Genomic DNA, 23768 nt, shown 5'->3' with positions numbered 1-23768 from the left:
CTCTCAGGCCCTGAGAGGCCCTCTGAGGACTCTCAGGCCCTGAGAGGCCCTCTGAGGGACTCTCAGGCCCTGAGAGGCCTCTGAGGGACTCTCAGGCCCTGAGAGGCCCTCTGAGGAAACTCTCAGGCCCTGAGAGGCCTCTGAGGGACTCTCAGGCCCTGAGAGGGCCCTCTGAGGGACTCTCAGGCCCTGAGAGGCCCTCTGAGGGACTCTCAGGCCCTGAGAGGCCCTCTGAGGGACTCTCAGGCCCTGAGAGGCCCTCTGAGGGACTCTCAGGCCCTGAGAGGCCCTCTGAGGGACTCTCAGGCCCTGAGAGGCCCTCTGAGGGACTCTCAGGCCCTGAGAGGCCCTCTGAGGGACTCTCAGGCCCTGAGAGGCCCTCTGAGGGACTCTCAGGCCCTGAGAGGCCCTCTGAGGGACTCTCAGGCCCTGAGAGGCCCTCTGAGGGACTCTCAGGCCCTGAGAGGCCCTCTGAGGGACTCTCAGGCCCTGAGAGGCCCTCTGAGGGACTCTCAGGCCCTGAGAGGCCCTCTGAGGGACTCTCAGGCCCTGAGAGGCCCTCTGAGGGACTCTCAGGCCCTGAGAGGCCCTCTGAGGGACTCTCAGGCCCTGAGAGGCCCTCTGAGGGACTCTCAGGCCCTGAGAGGCCCTCTGAGGGACTCTCAGGCCCTGAGAGGCCCTCTGAGGGACTCTCAGGCCCTGAGAGGCCCTCTGAGGGACTCTCAGGCCCTGAGAGGCCCTCTGAGGGACTCTCAGGCCCTGAGAGGCCCTCTGAGGGACTCTCAGGCCCTGAGAGGCCCTCTGAGGGGACTCTCAGGCCCTGAGAGGCCTCTGAGGACTCTCAGGCCCTGAGAGGCCCTCTGAGGGACTCTCAGGCCCTGAGAGGCCCTCTGAGGGACTCAGGCCCTGAGAGGCCCTCTGAGGGACTCTCAGGCCCTGAGAGGCCCTCTGAGGGACTCTCAGGCCCTGAGAGGCCCTCTGAGGGACTCTCAGGCCCTGAGAGGCCCTCTGAGGGACTCTCAGGCCCTGAGAGGCCTCTGAGGGACTCTCAGGCCCTGAGAGGCCCTCTGAGGGACTCTCAGGCCCTGAGAGGCCCTCTGAGGGACTCTCAGGCCCTGAGAGGCCCTCTGAGGGACTCTCAGGCCCTGAGAGGCCCTCTGAGGGACTCTCAGGCCCTGAGAGGCCCTCTGAGGGACTCTCAGGCCCTGAGAGGCCCTCTGAGGGACTCTCAGGCCCTGAGAGGCCCTCTGAGGGACTCTCAGGCCCTGAGAGGCCCTCTGAGGGACTCTCAGGCCCTGAGAGGCCTCTGAGGGACTCTCAGGCCCTGAGAGGCCCTCTGAGGGACTCTCAGGCCCTGAGAGGCCCTCTGAGGGACTCTCAGGCCCTGAGAGGCCCTCTGAGGGACTCTCAGGCCCTGAGAGGCCCTCTGAGGGACTCTCAGGCCCTGAGAGGCCCTCTGAGGGACTCTCAGGCCCTGAGAGGCCCTCTGAGGACTCTCAGGCCCTGAGAGGCCCTCTGAGGGACTCTCAGGCCCTGAGAGGCCCTCTGAGGGACTCTCAGGCCCTGAGAGGCCCTCTGAGGGACTCTCAGGCCCTGAGAGGCCCTCTGAGGGACTCTCAGGCCCTGAGAGGCCCTCTGAGGGACTCTCAGGCCCTGAGAGGCCCTCTGAGGGACTCTCAGGCCCTGAGAGGCCCTCTGAGGGACTCTCAGGCCCTGAGAGGCCCTCTGAGGGACTCTCAGGCCCTGAGAGGCCCTCTGAGGGACTCTCAGGCCCTGAGAGGCCCTCTGAGGGACTCTCAGGCCCTGAGGCCCTCTGAGGGACTCTCAGGCCCTGAGAGGCCCTCTGAGGGACTCTCAGGCCCTGAGAGGCCCTCTGAGGGACTCTCAGGCCCTGAGAGGCCCTCTGAGGGACTCTCAGGCCCTGAGAGGCCCTCTGAGGGACTCTCAGGCCCTGAGAGGCCCTCTGAGGGACTCTCAGGCCCTGAGAGGCCCTCTGAGGGACTCTCAGGCCCTGAGAGGCCCTCTGAGGGACTCTCAGGCCCTGAGAGGCCCTCTGAGGGACTCTCAGGCCCTGAGAGGCCCTCTGAGGGACTCTCAGGCCCTGAGAGGCCCTCTGAGGGACTCTCAGGCCCTGAGAGGCCCTCTGAGGGACTCTCAGGCCCTGAGAGGCCCTCTGAGGGACTCTCAGGCCCTGAGAGGCCCTCTGAGGGACTCTCAGGCCCTGAGAGGCCCTCTGAGGGACTCTCAGGCCCTGAGAGGCCCTCTGAGGGACTCTCAGGCCCTGAGAGGCCCTCTGAGGGACTCTCAGGCCCTGAGAGGCCCTCTGAGGGACTCTCAGGCCCTGAGAGGCCCTCTGAGGGACTCTCAGGCCCTGAGAGGCCCTCTGAGGGACTCTCAGGCCCTGAGAGGCCCTCTGAGGGACTCTCAGGCCCTGAGAGGCCCTCTGAGGGACTCTCAGGCCCTGAGAGGCCTCTGAGGGACTCTCAGGCCCTGAGAGGCCCTCTGAGGGACTCTCAGGCCCTGAGAGGCCCTCTGAGGGACTCTCAGGCCCTGAGAGGCCCTCTGAGGGACTCTCAGGCCCTGAGAGGCCCTCTGAGGGACTCTCAGGCCCTGAGAGGCCCTCTGAGGGACTCTCAGGCCCTGAGAGGCCCTCTGAGGGACTCTCAGGCCCTGAGAGGCCCTCTGAGGGACTCTCAGGCCCTGAGAGGCCCTCTGAGGGACTCTCAGGCCCTGAGAGGCCCTCTGAGGGACTCTCAGGCCCTGAGAGGCCCTCTGAGGGACTCTCAGGCCCTGAGAGGCCCTCTGAGGGACTCTCAGGCCCTGAGAGGCCCTCTGAGGGACTCTCAGGCCCTGAGAGGCCCTCTGAGGGACTCTCAGGCCCTGAGAGGCCCTCTGAGGGACTCTCAGGCCCTGAGAGGCCCTCTGAGGGACTCTCAGGCCCTGAGAGGCCCTCTGAGGGACTCTCAGGCCCTGAGAGGCCCTCTGAGGGACTCTCAGGCCCTGAGAGGCCCTCTGAGGGACTCTCAGGCCCTGAGAGGCCCTCTGAGGGACTCTCAGGCCCTGAGAGGCCCTCTGAGGGACTCTCAGGCCCTGAGAGGCCCTCTGAGGGACTCTCAGGCCCTGAGAGGCCCTCTGAGGGACTCTCAGGCCCTGAGAGGCCCTCTGAGGGACTCTCAGGCCCTGAGAGGCCCTCTGAGGGACTCAAACTCGGAAGACCGACTTTGAGGTACTTTTAGGAGTTCGAGCTGCTTGATGGGTGAGTGCTCGGTTGGCGCACTGTGTAAAGACATGCGTTGCGGTTCCGATGGGCCTGAGTTCAAGACCTGCAGGCGGAATGGTCCGAAGCACCCTCTTTATCCAGAGTGACAGCTGGATTTCTAAAGTTAAACACGGAAGACCGACTTTGAGGTACTTTTAGGAGTTCGAGCGCGGCTTGATTGAGTGCTCGGTTGGCGCACTGCGTAAAGACATGAGTTGCGGTTCTGATGGGTCTGAGTTCAAGACCTACAGGCGGAATGGTCCGAATCACCCACTTTATCCAGAGTGACAGCTGGAGTTTTAAATTTAAACACGGAAGACCGACTTTGAGGTACTTTTAGGAGTTCGAGCGGCTTGATGGGTGAGTGCTCGGTTGGCGCACTGCGTAAAGACATGCGTTGCGGTTCCGATGGGTCCGATTTCAAGACCCGGGTGAGGAACGGTCCGAAGCACCTCTTTATCCAGAGTGATAGCTGGAGTTCTGAAGTTAAACACGGAAGATCGACTTTGAGGTACTTTTAGGAGTTCGAGCGGCTTGATGGGTGAGTGCTCTGTTGGTGCACTGCGTAAAGACATGCGGTTCCGATGGGTCTGAGTCAAGACCTGCAGGCGGAATGGTCCGAAGCACCCTCTTTATCCAGAGTGATAGCTGGAGTTTTGAAGTTAAACACGGAAGACCGACTTTGAGGTACTTTTAGGAGTTCGAGCAGTTTGATTGGTGCGTGCTCGGTTGGCGCACTGCGTAAAGACATGCGTTGTGGTTCCGATGGGCCTGAGTTCAAGACCTGCAGGCGGAATGGTCCGAAGCACCCTCTTTATCCAGAGTGACAGCTGGATTTCTAAAGTTAAACACGGAAGACCGACTTTGAGGTACTTTTAGGAGTTCGAGCGGCTTGATGGTTGAGTGCTCGGTTGGTGCACTGCGTAAAGACATGCGTTGCGGTTCCGATGGGTCCGAGTTCAAGACCTGCAGGCGGAATGGTCCGAAGCACCCTCTTTATCCAGAGTGATAGCTGGAGTTTTGAAGTTAAACACGGAAGACCGACTTTGAGGTACTTTTAGGAGTTCGAGCAGTTTGATTGGTGCGTGCTCGGTTGGCGCACTGCGTAAAGACATGCGTTGTGGTTCCGATGGGTCTGAGTTCAAGACCTTCAGGCGGAATGGTCTGAAGCACCCTCTTTATCCAGAGTGACAGCTGGAGTTTTAAAGTTAAACACGAAAGACCGACTTTGAGGTACTTTTAGGAGTTCGAGCGGCTTGATGTGTGAGTGCTCGGTTGGCGCACTGCGTAAAGACATGTGTTGCGGTTCCGATGGGTCTGACTTCAAGTCCCGGGTGCGGAACGGACGGAAGCACCCTCTTTATCCAGAGTGACAGCTGGAGTTTTGAAGTTAAACACGGAAGATCGACTTTGAGGTACTTTTAGGAGTTCGAGCGGTTTGATGGGTGAGTGCTCGGTTGGCGCACTGCGTAAAGACATGCGTTGCGGTTTCGATGGGTCTGAGTTCAAGACCTTCAGGCGGAATGGTCTGAAGCACCCTCTTTATCCAGAGTGACAGCTGGAGTTTTAAAGTTAAACACGGAAGACCGACTTTGAGGAACTTTTAGGAGTTCGAGTGGCTTGATGGGTGAGTGCTCGGTTGGCGCACTGCGTAAAGACATGCGTTGCGGTTCCGATGGGTCTGAGTTCAAGACCTGCAGGCGGAATTGTCCAAAGCACCCTCTTTATCCAGAGTGACAGCTGGAGTTTTAAAGTTAAACACGGAAGACCGACTTTGAGGTACCTTTAGGAGTTCGAGCGTCTTGATGGGTGAGTGCTCGGTTGGCGCACTGCGTAAAGACATGCGTTGCGGTTCCGATGGGTCCGAGTTCAAGACCCGGGTGAGGAACGGTCCGAAGCACCCTCTTTATCCAGAGTGATAGCTGGAGTTTTGAAGTTAAACACGGAAGATCGACTTTGAGGTACTTTTAGGAGTTCGAGCGGCTTGATGGGTGAGTGCTCGGTTGGTGCACTGCGTAAAGACATGCGTTGCGGTTCCGATGGGTCTGAGTTCAAGACCTGCAGGCGGAATGGTCCGAAGCACCTCTTTATCCAGAGTGATAGCTGGAGTTTTGAAGTTAAACACGGAAGACCGACTTTGAGGTACTTTTAGGAGTTCGAGCAGTTTGATTGGTGCGTGCTCGGTTGGCGCACTGCGTAAAGACATGCGTTGTGGTTCCGATGGGTCTGAGTTCAAGACCTTCAGGCGGAATGGTCTGAAGCACCCTCTTTATCCAGAGTGACAGCTGGAGTTTTAAAGTTAAACACGGAAGACCGACTTTGAGGAACTTTTAGGAGTTCGAGTGGCTTGATGGGTGAGTGCTCGGTTGGCGCACTGCGTAAAGACATGCGTTGCGGTTTCGATGGGTCTGAGTTCAAGACCTTCAGGCGGAATGGTCTGAAGCACCCTCTTTATCCAGAGTGACAGCTGGAGTTTTAAAGTTAAACACGGAAGACCGACTTTGAGGAACTTTTAGGAGTTCGAGTGGCTTGATGGGTGAGTGCTCGGTTGGCGCACTGCGTAAAGACATGCGTTGCGGTTCCGATGGGTCTGAGTTCAATACCTGCAGGCGGAATTGTCCAAAGCACCCTCTTTATCCAGAGTGACAGCTGGAGTTTTAAAGTTAAACACGGAAGACCGACTTTGAGGTACCTTTAGGAGTTCGAGCGTCTTGATGGGTGAGTGCTCGGTTGGCGCACTGCGTAAAGACATGCGTTGCGGTTCCGATGGGTCCGAGTTCAAGACCCGGGTGAGGAACGGTCCGAAGCACCCTCTTTATCCAGAGTGATAGCTGGAGTTTTGAAGTTAAACACGGAAGATCGACTTTGAGGTACTTTTAGGAGTTCGAGCGGCTTGATGGGTGAGTGCTCGGTTGGTGCACTGCGTAAAGACATGCGTTGCGGTTCCGATGGGTCTGAGTTCAAGACCTGCAGGCGGAATGGTCCGAAGCACCCTCTTTATCCAGAGTGATAGCTGGAGTTTTGAAGTTAAACACGGAAGACCGACTTTGAGGTACTTTTAGGAGTTCGAGCAGTTTGATTGGTGAGTGCTCGGTTGGCGCACTGCGTAAAGACATGCGTTGTGGTTCCGATGGGTCTGAGTTCAAGACCTTCAGGCGGAATGGTCTGAAGCACCCTCTTTATCCAGAGTGATAGCTGGAGTTTTAAAGTTAAACACGGAAGACCGACTTTGAGGTACTTTTAGGAGTTCGAGCGGCTTGATGTGTGAGTGCTCGGTTGGTGCACTGCGTAAAGACATGTGTTGCGGTTCCGATGGGTCTGACTTCAAGACCCGGGTGCGGAACGGACGGAAGCACCCTCTTATCCAGAGTGACAGCTGGAGTTTTGAAGTTAAACACGGAAGATCGACTTTGAGGTACTTTTAGGAGTTCGAGCGGTTTGATGGGTGAGTGCTCGGTTGGCACACTGCGTAAAGACATGCGTTGCGGTTTCGATGGGTCTGAGTTCAAGACCTTCAGGCGGAATGGTCTGAAGCACCCTCTTTATCCAGAGTGACAGCTGGAGTTTTAAAGTTAAACACGGAAGACCGACTTTGAGGAACTTTTAGGAGTTCGAGCGGCTTGATGGGTGAGTGCTCGGTTGGCGCACTGCGTAAAGACATGCGTTGCCGTTCCGATGGGTCTGAGTTCAAGACCTGCAGGCGGAATTGTCCAAAGCACCCTCTTTATCCAGAGTGACAGCTGGAGTTTTAAAGTTAAACACGGAAGACCGACTTGAGGTACTTTTAGGAGTTCGAGCGTCTTGATGGGTGAGTGCTCGGTTGGCGCACTGCGTAAAGACATGCGTTGCGGTTCCGATGGGTCCGAGTTCAAGACCCGGGTGAGGAACGGTCCGAAGCACCCTCTTTATCCAGAGTGATAGCTGGAGTTTTGAAGTTAAACACGGAAGATCGACTTTGAGGTACTTTTAGGAGTTCGAGCGGCTTGATGGGTGAGTGCTCGGTTGGTGGACTGCGTAAAGACATGCGTTGCGGTTCCGATGGGTCTGAGTTCAAGACCTGCAGGCGGAATGGTCCGAAGCACCCTCTTTATCCAGAGTGATAGCTGGAATTTTGAAGTTAAACACGGAAGACCGACTTTGAGGTACTTTTAGGAGTTCGAGCAGTTTGATGGGTCAGTGCTCGGCTGGCGCACTGCGTAAAGACATGCGTAGCGGTTCCGATGGGTCTGAGTTCAAGACCTGCAGGCGGAACACTGCGAAGCATAGTCTGTATGCAGAGTGTCAGTGAGGGAGCCAACTCTCTAACATGTGCTTTATTCCGCACATGTTAGGGAGGCTTTACTCAGACAGGTGGAAAGTGGAGGGAGTTCAAGATCTGCTTATGGAATGGTCTGCACCATACACTGCATCCAGAATGTACTATTGTAAATGTTGGAAAGAGAAGGAAGTTAAAGTTCTCAGTCCATGGGTGCAACAATGGACAACGTTAGACTCTCACTGGGTCTAAAGTGAGAGTTCAAGACAGGGACTCTCAGGCCCTGAGAGGCCCTCTCTGAGGGACTCTCAGGCCCTGAGAGGCCCTGTCTTCAAATCACTTTGAAGACAAGCAGGAACAAGATTTTAGTCATATAAGAACAAATATTGATAAAAACTGTCAGATTTGCATGAAAAAGAGATGCCATGTCCTACTAAAGATCAAGCCCAGAGCTCTATTAATATCAGCGAATGTTTGATTGTGACCTACATGAAGATGTAAAAAGGGCCGTTTGAAGTATTTTTGAGACATGAATGCTGCTTTGTGGGTCACGTACAAACTTTGTTCTGCATGATTATAGCAAGTTCACATGTGAGCAGCTGTTGAGTCCCATTGCTGCTGTTTACTTTTTTTTAATTTATTGCCATGACCCAGAAACTTTTACATGCAAAAACTGGCCAGTGCACAAGCAGACAGACGTCACACACACCAAAATTAAGTTATCTCCCTCAGTGACGTCAGTTTAAATTAATATTGATGTTGCAGCACAGAACCCCGACTGACCTCCATCTCCCCGTTTCTCCTGATGTGCTGCATATTTGTAATCAGATGGCACAGAGGGAGCGGGACGGGTCCAGCACTGACTGTAACTTCACTGGCGTTTTGCTGACATGCCCTGTTTTTGCACGAAAGCGTCTTAATTAGGGAACTGCCACTTTGCAGAAATTTCCTCAACGTTTAATTTTGTTTGCTTCACAGCCTGCAGCCATGTTTGTCGTTAACTCCGTGCATGTTAGTGAGGAAATCAAAAATGTCAACATGTTTGAAGGGGATTTTATGTGGAAGACGAATAAATCAGTTACTGAAGTACCGAGTAACTGATCAAATTATCAGTTATTTAATATTTAAAAATGACATTATCAGACGGACCAAATTATGAAGTTCAATGGAAATTCTGGTATTTTAAGGATGAAAATGACATTAATTCAAGTAGTAAAAAATAACAAAATGAGGTGAAATATTTATTTCCAAATCAGTTTCTTTCAAAAGACAAAAAAAAAAAAAAAACACTTATGAAACTTTAACAAAAACTGTAGGTGTGTGAACATTTGGTTAAAATATGTTTGATTTTCACTCAGTGGGGAGAAATTCCTGAAATTTTACTCAAGTAAGACTAGAAATACTACATAACAAAATTATTCAATTAAAAGTAAAATGTAATTCTCACTAGTTTTTACCTCCAACCTCCTCTAACTTCATAAATAAATACTGCTTGGTTTTGGTCTTAAAAGTCCTGATAAATATGTTAAAGTTTGTGGTTTCATTTCAAAATCTTAAAACCCTGAAGGTACATGACAACTTTTCTGTTATGCTTTGGAAAGTTACCATATTATCCATTTATAATAAAAACCACAGCTAAAGGGAATCCATGCCTGTGTGAGAAACACAGTTCAGCTGGAAACAAGCAACCGGTCGAATTAAGGGGAATAGAGGGATATTTTTCCACAGGAAAGCTGGGCCTCAATGAAACCTTCGAGGCGTTTTTGAAATCTGAAAACAATGCAGGTAGAGTCTGAAACAAGCTGGCGGCAGAAAACCAGAAACACCAGTTCTGACTCTGATGGTGTCACTGGTTGCCAGGTGCAGAAATGCAGAAATAAGACAGAAGAGCAATCTGTCTTAACCAGATTGCTCTTCTGGTTAAGACAGTGCAGCAACTCGGATCCCTGTACAGGTAAGGACACGTGTGTTTCTTACATGCGTTTTATTTTGTTACGCTGTCTGTTTCTAATCTGAAAGCACTTTCATCTTCAGCGTTTTTATATGTGTAGAACATTATTCTGTGCAAAAATGTTGTTATATTTCATTGTGAATGTTCACCTGGCTTTTGCTCTTGATTTACTTTTATTTTTGTCCTTTCCCGCCAGTATCCATGAGCGAAGTTACTGTGAATTTACACTTTAAATATCAACTATAACAATGCAATTCTGATAAAGTCATTTCATGTTACTTGTGTTTAGGTGGAATTTATCAAAATGCATAAAAGAGACAGGAGCACATCAGGTAATATACTGCTTCTGGATTTTTTAGTGTAAATATTTTAAAGTGTGTATGAATGTTGTCATTTGTATTAAGATAAAATATTTCTGTAATTTTTTTTAGCAAATCTTGCAGGCTTTTTTCTGTTAACTTTAAATTTATGCATTGACTTGAATATTTTAAAGTTTACTTGTCACTAAGACTTAAGTCTGAATGTTGTCATTCGTATTTTTTTTTATTAATGTATTTTATTTCTGAATAACTAATAATTATTTAAATCTAATATTTGCTGACGAGTTTTTTGTTTTAAATTAAATTAAACAGAATTTTATCACTAAATAGTTATTTAATTATGCAGGAGGTGCAGTGTTTTACAACTCAATAAGTAATGCACAAGAAATCAGGTCTGGATACTTGCTTAAGTCGCCTCCTCAATTGCGTTTGAAATCAGAGGTGAGGAACTTTTTCTCACCTTTATTGCAACTCTGTGCAGTTTTAAATTGTTTTCTTTAACTAAATGCCTTATTTCTTGTTTCTCCTGCAGTGGAAGAGACGTTTCTTTGTGCTTTACAAAACCTCAGAGAACGACTACCTGCTCAGGTACTACAAAAGTGCAGAGGAGCAAGTCAGCCAGCTCGGAGGCATCGACCTGACGCAGTACGTTCTCACATTTTCAGCTCGTTGCATCAATCTGAGGCTAATTTGCTGCTTTTAAAATGCTTAAGGGAGGTTAAAATAACCTCCCTGTGTCTCTCTGATAGAGTCTCACTGTTATATGCGAACCCTGAACACCACCAGAGATGGCAGTGGGTGCAGAAGAGTTTTAAATGCTCCCCATCATGTGTGGTGTACCTCAGGGCAGCAAACCGGGACTACTTTCTTATTGGGGAGACCAGGTGAGAAAGTTCTGTTTTTGTTTGGATTTTTTTTTAACCCTTTTTGACTTTAATGCATGTTGCTGCATTAGTAAAAATGAAGATTTTTACTAAATGTTTATTTTCTTTTTACTAAATAGACACCTTCTTTTATTTACTAATAAAACATCTAGTAAGAATGTTTATTATTTTTTACTAAATGAATATTTAGGATTTTTTTAAATTACTAAATGAGTATTTAGTTAAAATTTTGAATTTTTTCAACTAAGGAAAAAAAAATATTTTATTTACAAAATAAAATAAATATTTTGGAAAATATGTTTGTGCATTTCATTTTTAGTAACATTTCTTAATAAAATGTTCATTTAACTAAAATTTACTTTTTTTTTACTTGCACTGCAACATTTTAATTGTTAAATTAAATTAAAACATAAAATTGTGATCATGCAGCAAACCTAAATTATGCACAATTATATTGAGTTGGAGCTCTACACATCTCTCAGTGAGCAGATCTGTGCTTTGCACATATTGTACTGTCCATGTTTTACCTAAATTTGACGTCTTTGTCGGTGCAGCTCAAATTGTGGTTGAATCATTTTGTGTGTGAATGCAGTTAGCATCATTTTAGTGTATTTCCATGAATCACTTTCTTAAACATTATTCACCAATTACTATTTTTAGACTTAAACCAGCCCAATACAAATGATGGTGCTCTTTTCCCCTTTACACTAAGGCAATCATCTGATAATGGCTTTTCCACAAAATAAATCTCTGCTAAGTGTTCGCGTTCCCTCCTTGGACTTGATTTTTGGTATTAGATTTGAAATTAAAATGTCACCGATGTGATTTGTTGAGTCTCAGAATTGCCTTCTTTCCCTTTTAGCTCGGAGGCGGACGGCTGGTTCACTGACCTGTTTGAAGCCCTGAAAAATCGCCCTCATAAATTTCTCAAATCAGAGGTGCATTAAGCTTTTACGACTTCTTCCATGTTTCTCATGTTTTTTGCTGCATTGAGAATAGTTTTATTTCCACTTCCATATGCCACGTTGCTTATTTATTCATCCTTCTCCTATAGGAAATCAGCAACGGGCAACCAGTCATTGAAGTAAGCATGTGGAGTTTATTTTATATTATATTCAAGAGCAGCTTTAATATTCTCTAAAATGTATTTTACGGTGATTAATATGAGGACCAGGGTTAATAACCTATTTTGACGTTTTTCTTGCAGGACCACTTGCACATAAAACTTCGCAAATAATTTTTCTATATGAAAAACAGTTCAAATAATTATTTTTGTTATAATAATTCCAATAAAAATAATTATTGGAATAATTATTATTTTCTTCTAATAGTCATAAAATAATTATTATAGTACAATACATGTTATAATAAAATATCTAATAATTGTTTTAATCTGTATTTAAAAAAACAAAAAAATGCTTTAAATATTTAAAAGTATTATTGTTTTAAAAACTGAACTATTCATTCATTTTATTGAATATTAAAAGTAAATTCTAGTTTCAAAATGTACTTTAAGACACAATGCAGAATAAAATTATGTTGCACTAGCTCACATAAATGCATAAAGAAAGTCAGCACAGTTTAAAAATAATAAAAATAAAGAAAAGTAAATATAAAATCAGAAGCACAAAGTAAAACAGAAGAAAAAAGTTTAATTATTCCACAATAGCAGCTATTTCTGGTACATTTGTGTTTTTCCTAAGATGGTCAAAGTTACATAACTAATCCTGGTTTTACTAACTTTTTCACCTGTTTGCTGTGAATGTTAGACTTAATGATGCTGTTTGCCTGATTTTCGCAGAACAGCTGATTTTATTCAGATTACAGCAAATTAAATCTCAGTGAAACACATTATCATGTGTAGTTGTAACAAAATGTGAAAAGGGAATCCTGTAGTGAAGCCGTATAATTCAGGTACTTGATTTTTTGACAATAGAGCTTTTCTTCTCCTTAAATAACGCTTCCTTGTCTGGAAACTGCGGTTTCGTTTTATTTCCTTCTCAGTTCTCAAACTCACCAATCAATTTTTTTTTGTACACTGTAAACAAACAAACAAAAAAAAACTCCCCAAACTGTTGTTCCTTGACGTATTATCAGATCCTTATCAGATTCTAAATAAAAATACTTTTCTTTTCCTGTTCTATCAGACAATTTCAAACCCTATTCACCGGAGAAAGTTTTCTGCCCCAGAGATAAAGGTTAGTGCAGATGTAATAAAAACATTTTAACTATGTCCTGTTAATTCATCAGGACTGTAGAATTCAACATTTTTTGGTGAATAATTTCTCTAAAAGTGTTTTTAACCAGGAACTAAGTTCAAGCAAATGTTTATATCTTCCAAAAAAGATATAAACTAAACTATTTAGTCTGTTCAGTCCATTTTAATCAGGTTTGTTTGTATAGAAAGTCTGGTTCGTTTGGTGAAAATGCGTCATTTAATTCTGTTGGGAGCCAAAAATGCGAACTCCAGTCGGTCTAAAAACCCAAGTCTCAGTTTGGTTGACGTGAGCTCGGTCTAAAAAGCAAAGCATTCTGGGTAAATACAACCAAAAGAAAGTTGCAATTTTAGCAGCAGAAATGGCTTGCAGCCTTTTGAGAAAGACAGAAAGATAAATCCTAAATGCTAAAATCTGACACCATTTGATTTTGGTTTACATTTCATGAAGAAAGAATTGCGCTCGTGTCTTCTTCTGTGGTTTTCACGTTGTTTCATTCAGTGGGTTTTTGTACTGCGCCACCAGAGGAGAGTGGGCAGCAGGTTGATCATAAGTTTAGTCAGTTTGATATTGAGCTGCAGCAGCAGATTTTTTTTTTAATGTAACAATTTTGTTCCCCAACTAATTGGACTGAATCAACCATGTGTGAGAAAAACCCAAAGACTTCCTGCACATGTTGATATTTCTATGAAAACGACGATAACAGACTTTCCTCCACATGCTCATCACAAGATTGTAGAAAAATGCTTTAGGTTCAGAGTTTAAATCTGGTTAAAGTCTGAAATTATTAAAAATGTGACAAACCTGGTTCTCTTGAAAGACATGCAGTTCAAACGAGTGATTTTGTAGTAATGTAATAAACAATTACTTGCTGGTTTGCAGGTGCCTTTCCTTGCAAAAAAAGAAGAAGATCAGAATGATGCCAGCAAACTCTCGTTGCCGTCTGTGAGTATACCTTTACTTTTCTACCCATCTTCCAAGGTCACGCTAGTGTGTTTTATGATCAGAAAGCAATTGTTTTTATATTGACTTGTGCCAACATGAGCATAAAAAGCATATAAATATTAGGCACATTAAATAACATTATTGTGTTTGTTTTCCAGTCACCGGTGAAGGCTAGGTCACTTTCGGACCCTTCCTCCAATGCTGCAGAAGGGGGCACTGAAGAGCCGGTTCGTATCTGCAGCTTGTGCACAATGCTACATTTAGTTTGGGAAGCCTATCCACACCAAGTCATGCTGCTTTCTGATTGTTTATCAGGTGGAAGACAATTCCAGGAGACCAATCTCTGAGCCTGTCAGTAACATTTATGACTATCCCAAGTCCCGCCGAAAGGTAGCTTGCTATGTTGATTATTAATTTTCTTAGAACTTAAAATGTTTGTCTTTTATTCAAAAAGTCAACAAAAAGGCTATTTAATGTTCCAGTTAGAAGTTTTGGGATTTTTTTTTATTGTCTAGTTGGTTAGAAAGAATTCTTTTTAGAGTTAGAATAGATTAATCTTAGTCTCATCTGATCATATTTTCTATCCATGAATAAATTTGGCTTGTCTCTTTGGGCAGCTGCAAATTTTAAACAAGTTTTAACACTCGGTCTCAGTCATTAAAGGGTTAATAGAGGATGTGATAACTTCCTGTGGGCGGAGTCTCAGAAAGAGTGGGAGTTTTTAAAGAGACAGAGACCCAATTCCAAGGCCTTGAATATTGAAGTCCTATTTTGTCACCTTCCTGAAATAATAGAGCACTTTTGACCCAAAAAATTACTAAGGTGATTATTTTAGGAAGGTGATGACTGTATACACTGTATATACCATTTTTATAACAACATAGTATTGCACAGTTACTTGATTGTGCTATAAAATGGCACAACATGCCTGGAAAATACATAATAATGTCCAGTTAAGCTTCTGGAATGACTCAAACCTTCCAAAGTATTGAGCTTAAAAATTCAGCTTCAATCCACTTTTACTTGTGTAAAATATGTTGAAGTACGATTACTCATACTTGAATAAAATTTTTTTGTGGTACTCTGCCTAAATATAATTAAGCACTTCACTAAATGTGACATTTAGTGGCACACGTATAACCTAAAGTCGCAAACTGTGATTTATACTGAAGTTCTGCTTGTATATTTCTTTGTTTTTCATTGTGGCGTTGAAAAGAGAGAGAGTGTAAAGCGGGCAGGCAGCATGGAGTCACTGTGAGTTCTGCTTAACGCTCCCATTTGTACAGAATAAATTAAATTCAGAAGCTAACATTTTAAACCTGCGTCCCTTCAAGGTATGAATCGATGACAGAATTTAAAAGCATGCTGAACGCATCTGAGCCAAAGTAAGTTTTGTGACGTTTCTTTTGTTGTTGCTATGACTATTCTTTGTTTTGGGTTTTGTTTTATCGATATATACAGATACATATATTTTGTGTGTGATGTTTTAGAGATCGTGAAGTTCAAGTGATTGGCAACAGCACCCTGATGAGGTCCATCACTGACGTCTACATCAAATACAAGGCAGAGAAATCTCCACCTCTGACAGCAAATGAAGGACCTGCTGAAAATGGGTATGTCCACTGTTTATTGTTAGTGCTACATGCTAACAACCTGCAGCTCAATCAACACAGGGATTATTGCAACACTATCTACTTTAACACCTCACAAGTGTTGGCATTCATTGAGGAATCTTGAAAAGGCAAAACTTGTTTAGCAAGTTATGAATCATTTCACCGTAACTCTCTGCGCTGCTGATCATTTTTACAGATTATGTAGGTGATCTTACAATCACAAGCCTTGTGATTGTAATCCTATTCTCGATTGCATTTATGCTTTAACACGATTTCTGCACTGGACTGATCACTCCTACCATTTATGGTACTTTGAAGTGCTACATAAAGGCGTACAGAAGCAGTCACGCTCCTTGAACTTTCTCCAATTTTTTCTGCATAACAACAAACGTCAATTTTTTTTTTTTTTTTACTGGAATATAGGCCAACAGAAAGCAGTACATGTTTGTGAAATTTAAAGAAAAAGAACAACATATACAACTCTAAGAAGTGTCACATTTGGCACAGAAGAGGATTAAGGTTACTGAAAAAAACAGACTTTAATGTGAGATCAAAAGTCACAATTTTAGAAAAATGAGTCAGAACTCTGAGATTAAAGTCAGAATTTAGAGAAAAAATTCAGAATTTTGACTTTAATCTCGGAATTCTGAGAATTCAGACGACAAAAGTTAGAATTATGAAATTAAAGTCAGAATTTAGAAGAAAAAATTAAGATTTTAAACTTGTTTGTTGTCATTCTTACTTTAATCTGCTTTTTTATTTTTTTTCTCCCCAGAATTCAGAATTGCATCTCAGAATTCTGAGAACTTAGAAGATCAAAGTCGAAATTTTGTGATTAAATTTAGAATTCTGAGGGAAAATAAAAAGTAAAAATTCTGAGAATTTTCCTTTCTGCAGCCCTAAACCTCTTCCATAGACACCACTTTGTAAAAGTTCCCTAATTATTAAATATCCCAACTTCATGTCTGGATAAATCCAGCTGTTCTGCATGTTTTTTTTTTTTTTATTGTTTGAGAACCAAAGTGAACAAAAAGCATCGCAGAGACCCAGGATTACACCAGAAAAGGTCAGGACATTGTGGAGAAGTTGAAAGCTTCTCCACAATGTCATAAAAGTCATAAAATTTTAACTTGAGGTACGAAAATGGAGTCAGTGTAGCGCCGCTGAAAAGGAAAGGACGTCTACCTAAAGTGACAGGCTGGGTCTAGTGGGCTTTGTATGTGGCCCATTAGATTCTAGTCTAAACACTAAGTCTGTTTATATATTATGTTTTCAATCAAATTAATGAAGTTTTGACCTGTTACTGCTATATTATATCAACCAGTTCCTCCAGTTTCTTGAAAATTACTGTGGAAATTCACACAAAATCAACAAATCCCAGCACTTTTTTGTGATAATAACTGAAAGTTTATTGCATCTTTTTCTCAAAAATGGTCAAAAACCTTATTACTCGTGTTAAACAGCTACCTCAGTTTTAACTGATATCAGATTATGGTGCATGATCTGAACGGCAAGTAATAAAAAGTTGCACTTACCGTCATCAATAAGCGCAAATATGCCCAAATTAGTACCACAAACACGTTGATTTTTAATGCTAAAAATCACAAAAAGAATCACAGAATCCAGAAAATATTCTCATTAATATTATTCATTGATATTTAACAGTTTGTGAACAGGTTTTATCTATACATCTGGCCCTATAAGAGGACTCATGATTTCGATTTCGCCCTGATTTAAGGTGATTCTCCACAACAACAAAACACAGATGAGTTGTTGGAGCATCTCTTCCATAGATAAAGGTTAAAGTTAAACCCGCTCTCAGTTTAACCTTCTAAGGAAATCAGCAAAGCGTGACACCTTTTCTTTATCAAAAGCTTCCTGGTCTTGTCAATGTAAATCAGTCTGTTTTTATCCGATCTCCCAACCCGTCACAGAAACAAACGTCCCCAAATGCTGTTATCATCACATCTGACTGGAGACAATTAATGCCTGTCTGCAGAAATACATCAAGACTTTTGTTCCTCGTCTACCCTCAGCAGATTGAATGTGGCATTTGCAGTTTTTTTTATGTGAATTTGTTGGGATTATCGAATATTTTTACACTTTGACCAATCTGCGGCGTGCCGGAAGTGGTCTTCCCATGTAAGAAGGGTCCTGAATGTTACATTTGTTTACACAGGGTGGAAGAGGTTAAAACCTGCCTCTTAACAGAAGAAGCAGGTCTGTTGACAACTTCAAAGTTCTTCTCGTTAAAAACTCTGCTGTGCACTTTGACTCAAAGGGCTGCGGAAATCCTCAACCTTGAGGAATCCAGTCCTGCAGGTTTATGCACAGGTCTTCCAGTTAGGAAACAAATGTTTTCTTAAATTGTTTGCATGCACTTTTATGAGAACTATTTTGCCAAACTAGTTTTCAGTCAGTTGGACAGCAGGCTTTCAGGTGACCTTTGACCTTCATGTTTAGACAGGACACCCAGCAGCTCTTTATTCTTCTTTTACTCTGTTATCATCTGCTGCTGTTTGCTTCACCAAATTTCCTCTGATGTCAAACTGTGTAATAAATCTTTGTGATTTCCAGCCAACTGTGGTAAACTGCTAATTTGCCTAACTAAAAAAATAGATCAATAAAAAATAAAACCGCCCTCTCTCTTGTGTTTGGCAAAGGCTGTTCATTAAAATGCACCAGTGCCTTGTTGGCAGCAGTTTGCACGTTATTTTTGCCTCCAGGCTGTTCCTATGAACTATTAAAAAATCTTCTTTGTCCTTGTTTCACCAGTTCTCATGCACTGAGTGATCAAACCAAACATTCACCACTGATTCCTTCTTTTTTCCTCTCAATTTTTCTTGTTTTGTCTTTTGCCTTGGCTGCACAGTTTTTAGCCCTGTTACCTTGCAACAAGAAGGTAACTGGTTTGAATCCCACCCTGAAGAGTTTCTGCATGTAACAACTGCAAAAACACAACATTATGTGCCTAGTTTCTCATGTAAATGTCTTAGCACACTAGAAATAAAACAAAACTAAAGTAATTGCACTAGAAACGTGACCAAAAATACTTGGTAAGAGACTTTTTATGATGATCAGTTTCTCAGATTTTACTTTTTATAGACATTGTTCTTTTATTCTATGAACAACTGACAACATGTCCCCGAAATTCCAAGCAAAAACTTTGTATTTATTTGCAGAAAATGAGAAATTATCAAAATAAAAAGATGCAGTGCTTTCAGAGCTCAAACAATGCAAAGAAAACGAGTTCATACTCATTTAGAAGCAACAATACTAATGTTTTAACTCAAGAAGAGTTCAGAAATCATTACTGGAATAACCAGGAGGTTTTCAATGGGGTTCATTGTTTATATTTTATGTTCTTTTTTTTCTATGTTGTATTTATTTGCATTCTTTTTTTTTTACAATGAGAGGTTACTTCTTGTTTTTAGACTGGTTACTTTACTAACTGGTGAAGGTTGGTTTGTTCTGCAGGATAGAAATCTGCGGCACACAACAGCAGAAAATGACCCTAACAAAAACTGAACTTGCTCACAATTTATCAGAATTGTTTAAATATGATTTTGCATGTACAATAAAGGTATTGTTAATATTTTTCACTTCATCCAAAGCATTTTTTGCCCACTTTTCTCTCTTTTTGGGGACTTTTTACTGAAAGTAAATCTTTTAAAAGGCATGTTAGCAGTATGTAAGTCTTTTCGTGGCTCATTTCCTTCATTTCTGCAAACTCTCTCGCTGTATTTTCGATTGTCGTATCTGTTGAAAGCATCTGAAAATGGTGGCATTGTGTTTTCCAGAGAAGACAAACGTCAGTCTTCAGATTTCAGCACCTGCTCCAGTGGCGCCGTTTCACCTGTTGATGTATTGGAGCCGAATTCGGAAAGACGAGGCTCCATTGAGAAGTAAGATTTACAAAATCTTTACGTAGAATGTAATTTAAATCTAGAATTTAACAAAATTGATTTCGGTCATGTTGTGTTCAACTTAACGAGCTGCTCTTTTTGTAAGCAGCTACCGGAAATATTTGGGAAAAATGCCAGAGGGCTTCTTGGCATTTTGAGTGATTCATTTAGATTCATTTAGATAAACGGCCGGCATGTTGCTGGCCCGGTTGGAATGGTTTCTAGAGCATGGTGCATTGCACAACTGTTGTATCAAACAGTAAGAAACAGTCATTAAGTTGTGCAAAACACTCCCAAGCATGCAGACTGCAGGTGAAAACCAGATCTTCCTGTCCTTTTGTGCTTCTACACAGAATGTTAATCAATAGTTTCTTCAAAGGATTTTGTAGGAATTTTACACAAGAGGCCAAAACAAGTTACTCTACAGTTGAGATTTAGGAGGAACTTCAAGTTTCTGGTAAACTTGAAATAAAACAAAATTAATTAATATACCTTGTTCAGTGTCAATAATTCATTAATACTTATGAAAAAGTTCTAGTTCTATTTCTATGGAACTAGATATTTCTATGGAACTAGATATTGGCAGATTATTTAAATTCCTAAAATGGGGAAAATAAATTTATCTGCAAATTGAACAAAAACTTCACCAATATTAAGGAATTATTGACTTAAAATGAGCTCCTATTAGTTTGTCTTAATTCAAGTGAAACTAGTGATTTTCAAGTGATTAGGTTTTATTGCTTACTTTTATTCCCTTACATAAAATCAGATGCAGACTTTTTACATTAGAAGTCAAGCAGTAAAACTGTATGAGAGCCACACACTGACGTTTGTGGCTGTAATATGACAATTTGTAAAAACGTTGCTTGCAGAAATACTTTTGTAAAGCACGACATGACACCAGCATATCTTGAAGTGACTTTAAATGCAGAACAAGACAAAGATTTGACCCAATGATGTGTACCGAAAGCATTTTTATTTAGTAATATCCTGCTTTCCGGTGAAAATATCCAGTTTCATCTCTTCTGTTTTTTTCCTTTCAACCCTCAGCAGCCTCAGGCCAGACATGAGGGAGTTCATGATGAATCTGGATGGTTTGAAGAACGATCTCACACTGACAGAGGTGGAAGGAAAGCTGAGGTTTGTCAAAACTCTAAAACACCAAAAAGTTACTCAAGTTGACGTACCCCGTGTACGTACACTGTAAAACATTTGAGCCGCATTAAGTTGTGTCTACTATCTTCTACTCTTTAAGTCAAATAAATTTAGCGAGTTTTAGATTTTTAAATGTGTGAGTTTGTGAAAGATAAACTTACAGCAGAAGTTGTGTTAATTTTGTCAATCTTCCCAGATTTGAATAAACTGGAGTTTTTAGGTTTATTTTTTTAGATAAAAAAACAAAAGTGGGAACAATTTCCCAGAATGCTTTGAGGCATATTTTTGTATCATCAGATGGAAGTGTGTTACATTGATCTGACTCTTGCGTTATTAAGGCAAATGTTTATTTTAATGTCCTGGTGAAGCTAAATATTTTTGAACAGGATTTATTAACATGTTTAATAAAATTCATTATCAGATCAAAAATCTTGTTCATGCAATTTAAAACAAGAATTTAAAATATTCTGAAGAAAAGTAAGCAGTTATTTTAATTTGATCTTGTGAGAAAACTGTGTGAGGACAATTTTTTCTTGCATATTGTGAAATAATTATTTGTTTTAAATTGCAGAGTTAAGTTAAAATCACAAGTCAATTTGCCTCTTGTTAAATCTACATTTCTGAATTAAAACCAAAAAAAATTTCTTATTGAAAGTGAACTTTCATTTTCATGTTAAATCTCCTTCAAATGCTTTACACTGTATGAAGAAAAAAATTATTCTAACAATGCAAAAAAAAAACCCAAAGTGGGTGAGATTTCTGTTCATTGCATTCAGACGTATTGTGTGAGAGCTTGTTTTCATGCTGGGATTAACAATGATTGCTTTACCTTCATGAAAACATGTCGCACTATTTATAATGCAAAAACATAAGAAAGTAAACGAGACGCTTATGTTACAAAACCAAAGCAATTTTTTATTACATTAGAAGTAATAAATATTAAGGTTTTGTCTTAAGATTTAAATCTGCAGCAAAAATCATAATCACAAGTGTCAAACTCGAGGCCCGTGGGCCAAATCCGGCCCGCCATAGTTTTTAATGTGGCCCTCCAGACACTAATTGTGCTTAAATATTATGTTTTCAATAAAATGAATACAGTTTTTCTGTTTCCTGCTAAATATGTCAATCAGTCAGTTTCCTGAGAATTATTGTGGAAATTCATAGAAAAATCAACAAATCCCATCATTTTTTGCACTCATAATGGGGAATTTATTGCAGATTTTTCTGAAAAATTGTCAAAATCTTTATTACTTTTACTAAACAGCTGACTCAGCCTTAATTGATATCAGATTACAGTCCATGATCCACCCAGCGAGTAATAAAAAGTCGCATTTCCTGTCATAAATAGGCGCAAATATTGCAAATATTTCCGAATTGGTATCACAAACACTGACTTTTATTGGGAAAAAAATTACAAAAAGAATCACAAAATCCTGGAAGGACTGAAAAGATGTTCATCAGTATTATTTGATTTTAAGAATTCATTGATGTTTTAACAGTCTGAACAGGTTTCATCAATACATTCGGCACCACCGTCCCTTTAAGAGGATTCATGATTTTGATATAACAAAAAGCATTAAATTTACTGTGACTCAGCATTTGTTTGTTTATGTATGTGCCAGTGTGTCTGGCTGGACTGGACAGCCGCAGTCCGTCTGCCTCTTCCACAAGGGAGACCGAGTCGTGGCGATAAATGACCTCCAAACCGACAGCGTGGAGGATTTCTACGTGTTTATCAGCAAGTCGATGAAGGATGAGGTAAAGTCGCTGCTCGCAACAGACACACTGACTAGGTCATCAGGGTTTGCATGCGTCATTCACGCCTCTGAATCTGACTTCAGGTGAAAGTGACCGTCCAGCGCCAGCGTGGATGCCAGCCTCTGCATTGGTCAAACTCTCCCTGCAGTGACTGAGGCACAGGCTGATCACTACGGACAAGTTCAATGAGTTAAAATGAAGGATCTCATCTGTCAAACTCAAGGCCCGGGGGCCAAATCCAGCCCGCCACAGCTTTTTATGTGGCCCTCTAGACTCTAAAGTGACACATAATAACAGAGGGCTTAAATATCAATTCAAAGCAATTTTTATCTGTTTACTGTCAAATTGCATCAACTAGTCCCTTCAGTTTTTTTGTGAATTATCATTAAAATTCACACAAATAGTCAAAAATTCCCTGCACTTTCTCACATTAATGTGAGTTTATTGCAGATTTTCCACAGAAATGGTGAAAAACATTGGATCTGAGTGACAATTCACTCCCACCTGTAGGTGGCAGTGTTTTTTATTTCTACTAAACAGCTGGGTGGCCCTTACCTATGTCGAGTTATAATCCATAATAATACGGCGAGATTAAAAAGTCGCATTTGGCATCATACAAATATTTCGAAATTACAACAAAAAACAATCGCGACATCCTGGAGGGACTAAAAAGATGTTCACTACTATTTAATCTTAAGAATTTATTTATATTTTAACTGGTTTTATCAATACATTCTGGCACAACCAGAACATTCATGATCTATATGTTGTATTTGAACAGATCATCATGCTTTTTGTTCTATTTCCTTGCTGTTGCAGTTTATGTCTGTTTGTGTCTTCAACAGGTAAACGTCATGCAGAAATATACTTCCTGTAAATACCAGTTTCTTTACGCAAGCTCCAGAGTAACAGAGGGGAACTTACATTACTCCAGTCATGCTTTCTTTGATTGACATCACAATAGATGTAAACAATAAGAAGGAAAAAATCTCTTGTCAATATGGAAAGTCCCATTTGTTTCTGCTTATTGTGAATGCCAGTCAGAATTTCCTGTACAGTGAAACCACAGATAGGATTTCCTCATTTTTAATTTCAACTAAAAGGGAATCCCAGTATATGTTAAGATTGCTTTGCATGCATTATGCTGCTCTTCTCCATGGGGTTGAGACATCTTTCTAACCAATCACCCAGTAAATACCCTGCTCCCAGTAGCACAGACAGGTTTGCTAACCAACGAGATGTTATGCATATCTACTTGTTGATAAGTATAACAGGAAGAAAGGTTGACACACTTTTGATTTTGAGTGTGACATTGTTGTGTTTTTCTTAGATACGCCCTCTCAGCAATTAGATGTGATGTACAGTGAAAAGTACAGTAAGAGAACAGTCTTACATGTCTTCACTTAGGGGTCGGTAACGTGAAGATAAAATCGTGTCATGCCTCACAGTTATGTGCCACGTTTTTTTAAAACACACAAAACAAAAACTTAGGCACTTTTTACAAGAT

The 23768-nt window shown here is 42.2% G+C and overlaps 1 protein-coding gene across 2 annotated transcripts; it reads left to right on the top strand.

Moving 5' to 3' along the window:
- Positions 1-9406: 9406 nt before the first annotated feature.
- On the top strand, positions 9407-22570 carry LOC129353353 (pleckstrin homology domain-containing family S member 1-like). Of its 2 annotated transcripts, XM_055022637.1 has the most exons (18): positions 9407-9468; positions 9755-9797; positions 10132-10226; positions 10318-10430; positions 10535-10669; positions 11532-11607; positions 11724-11753; positions 12817-12867; positions 13768-13830; positions 13989-14057; positions 14146-14220; positions 15047-15084; positions 15165-15215; positions 15321-15443; positions 19244-19348; positions 20399-20488; positions 22126-22261; positions 22345-22570. In XM_055022637.1, exons 2-18 carry the CDS (start codon positions 9770-9772, stop codon positions 22414-22416), a joined length of 1350 nt encoding a protein of 449 aa, XP_054878612.1. In that variant the 5' UTR covers positions 9407-9468; positions 9755-9769; the 3' UTR covers positions 22417-22570. The 2 variants fall into 2 exon arrangements, with proteins under 2 accessions (XP_054878612.1, XP_054878613.1); XM_055022638.1 differs by lacking the exon at positions 12817-12867.
- The last annotated feature ends 1198 nt before the right edge of the window (positions 22571-23768 follow it).

Source organism: Poeciliopsis prolifica, unplaced genomic scaffold, assembly GCF_027474105.1.
Source record: "Poeciliopsis prolifica strain line A6 unplaced genomic scaffold, Auburn_PproV2 SCAFFOLD088, whole genome shotgun sequence".
In the NCBI taxonomy this organism is placed as follows: Eukaryota; Metazoa; Chordata; class Actinopteri; order Cyprinodontiformes; family Poeciliidae; genus Poeciliopsis; species Poeciliopsis prolifica.
Note: the sequence above shows the minus strand (reverse complement) of the source record. Positions and strands in the feature narration are given on the sequence as shown.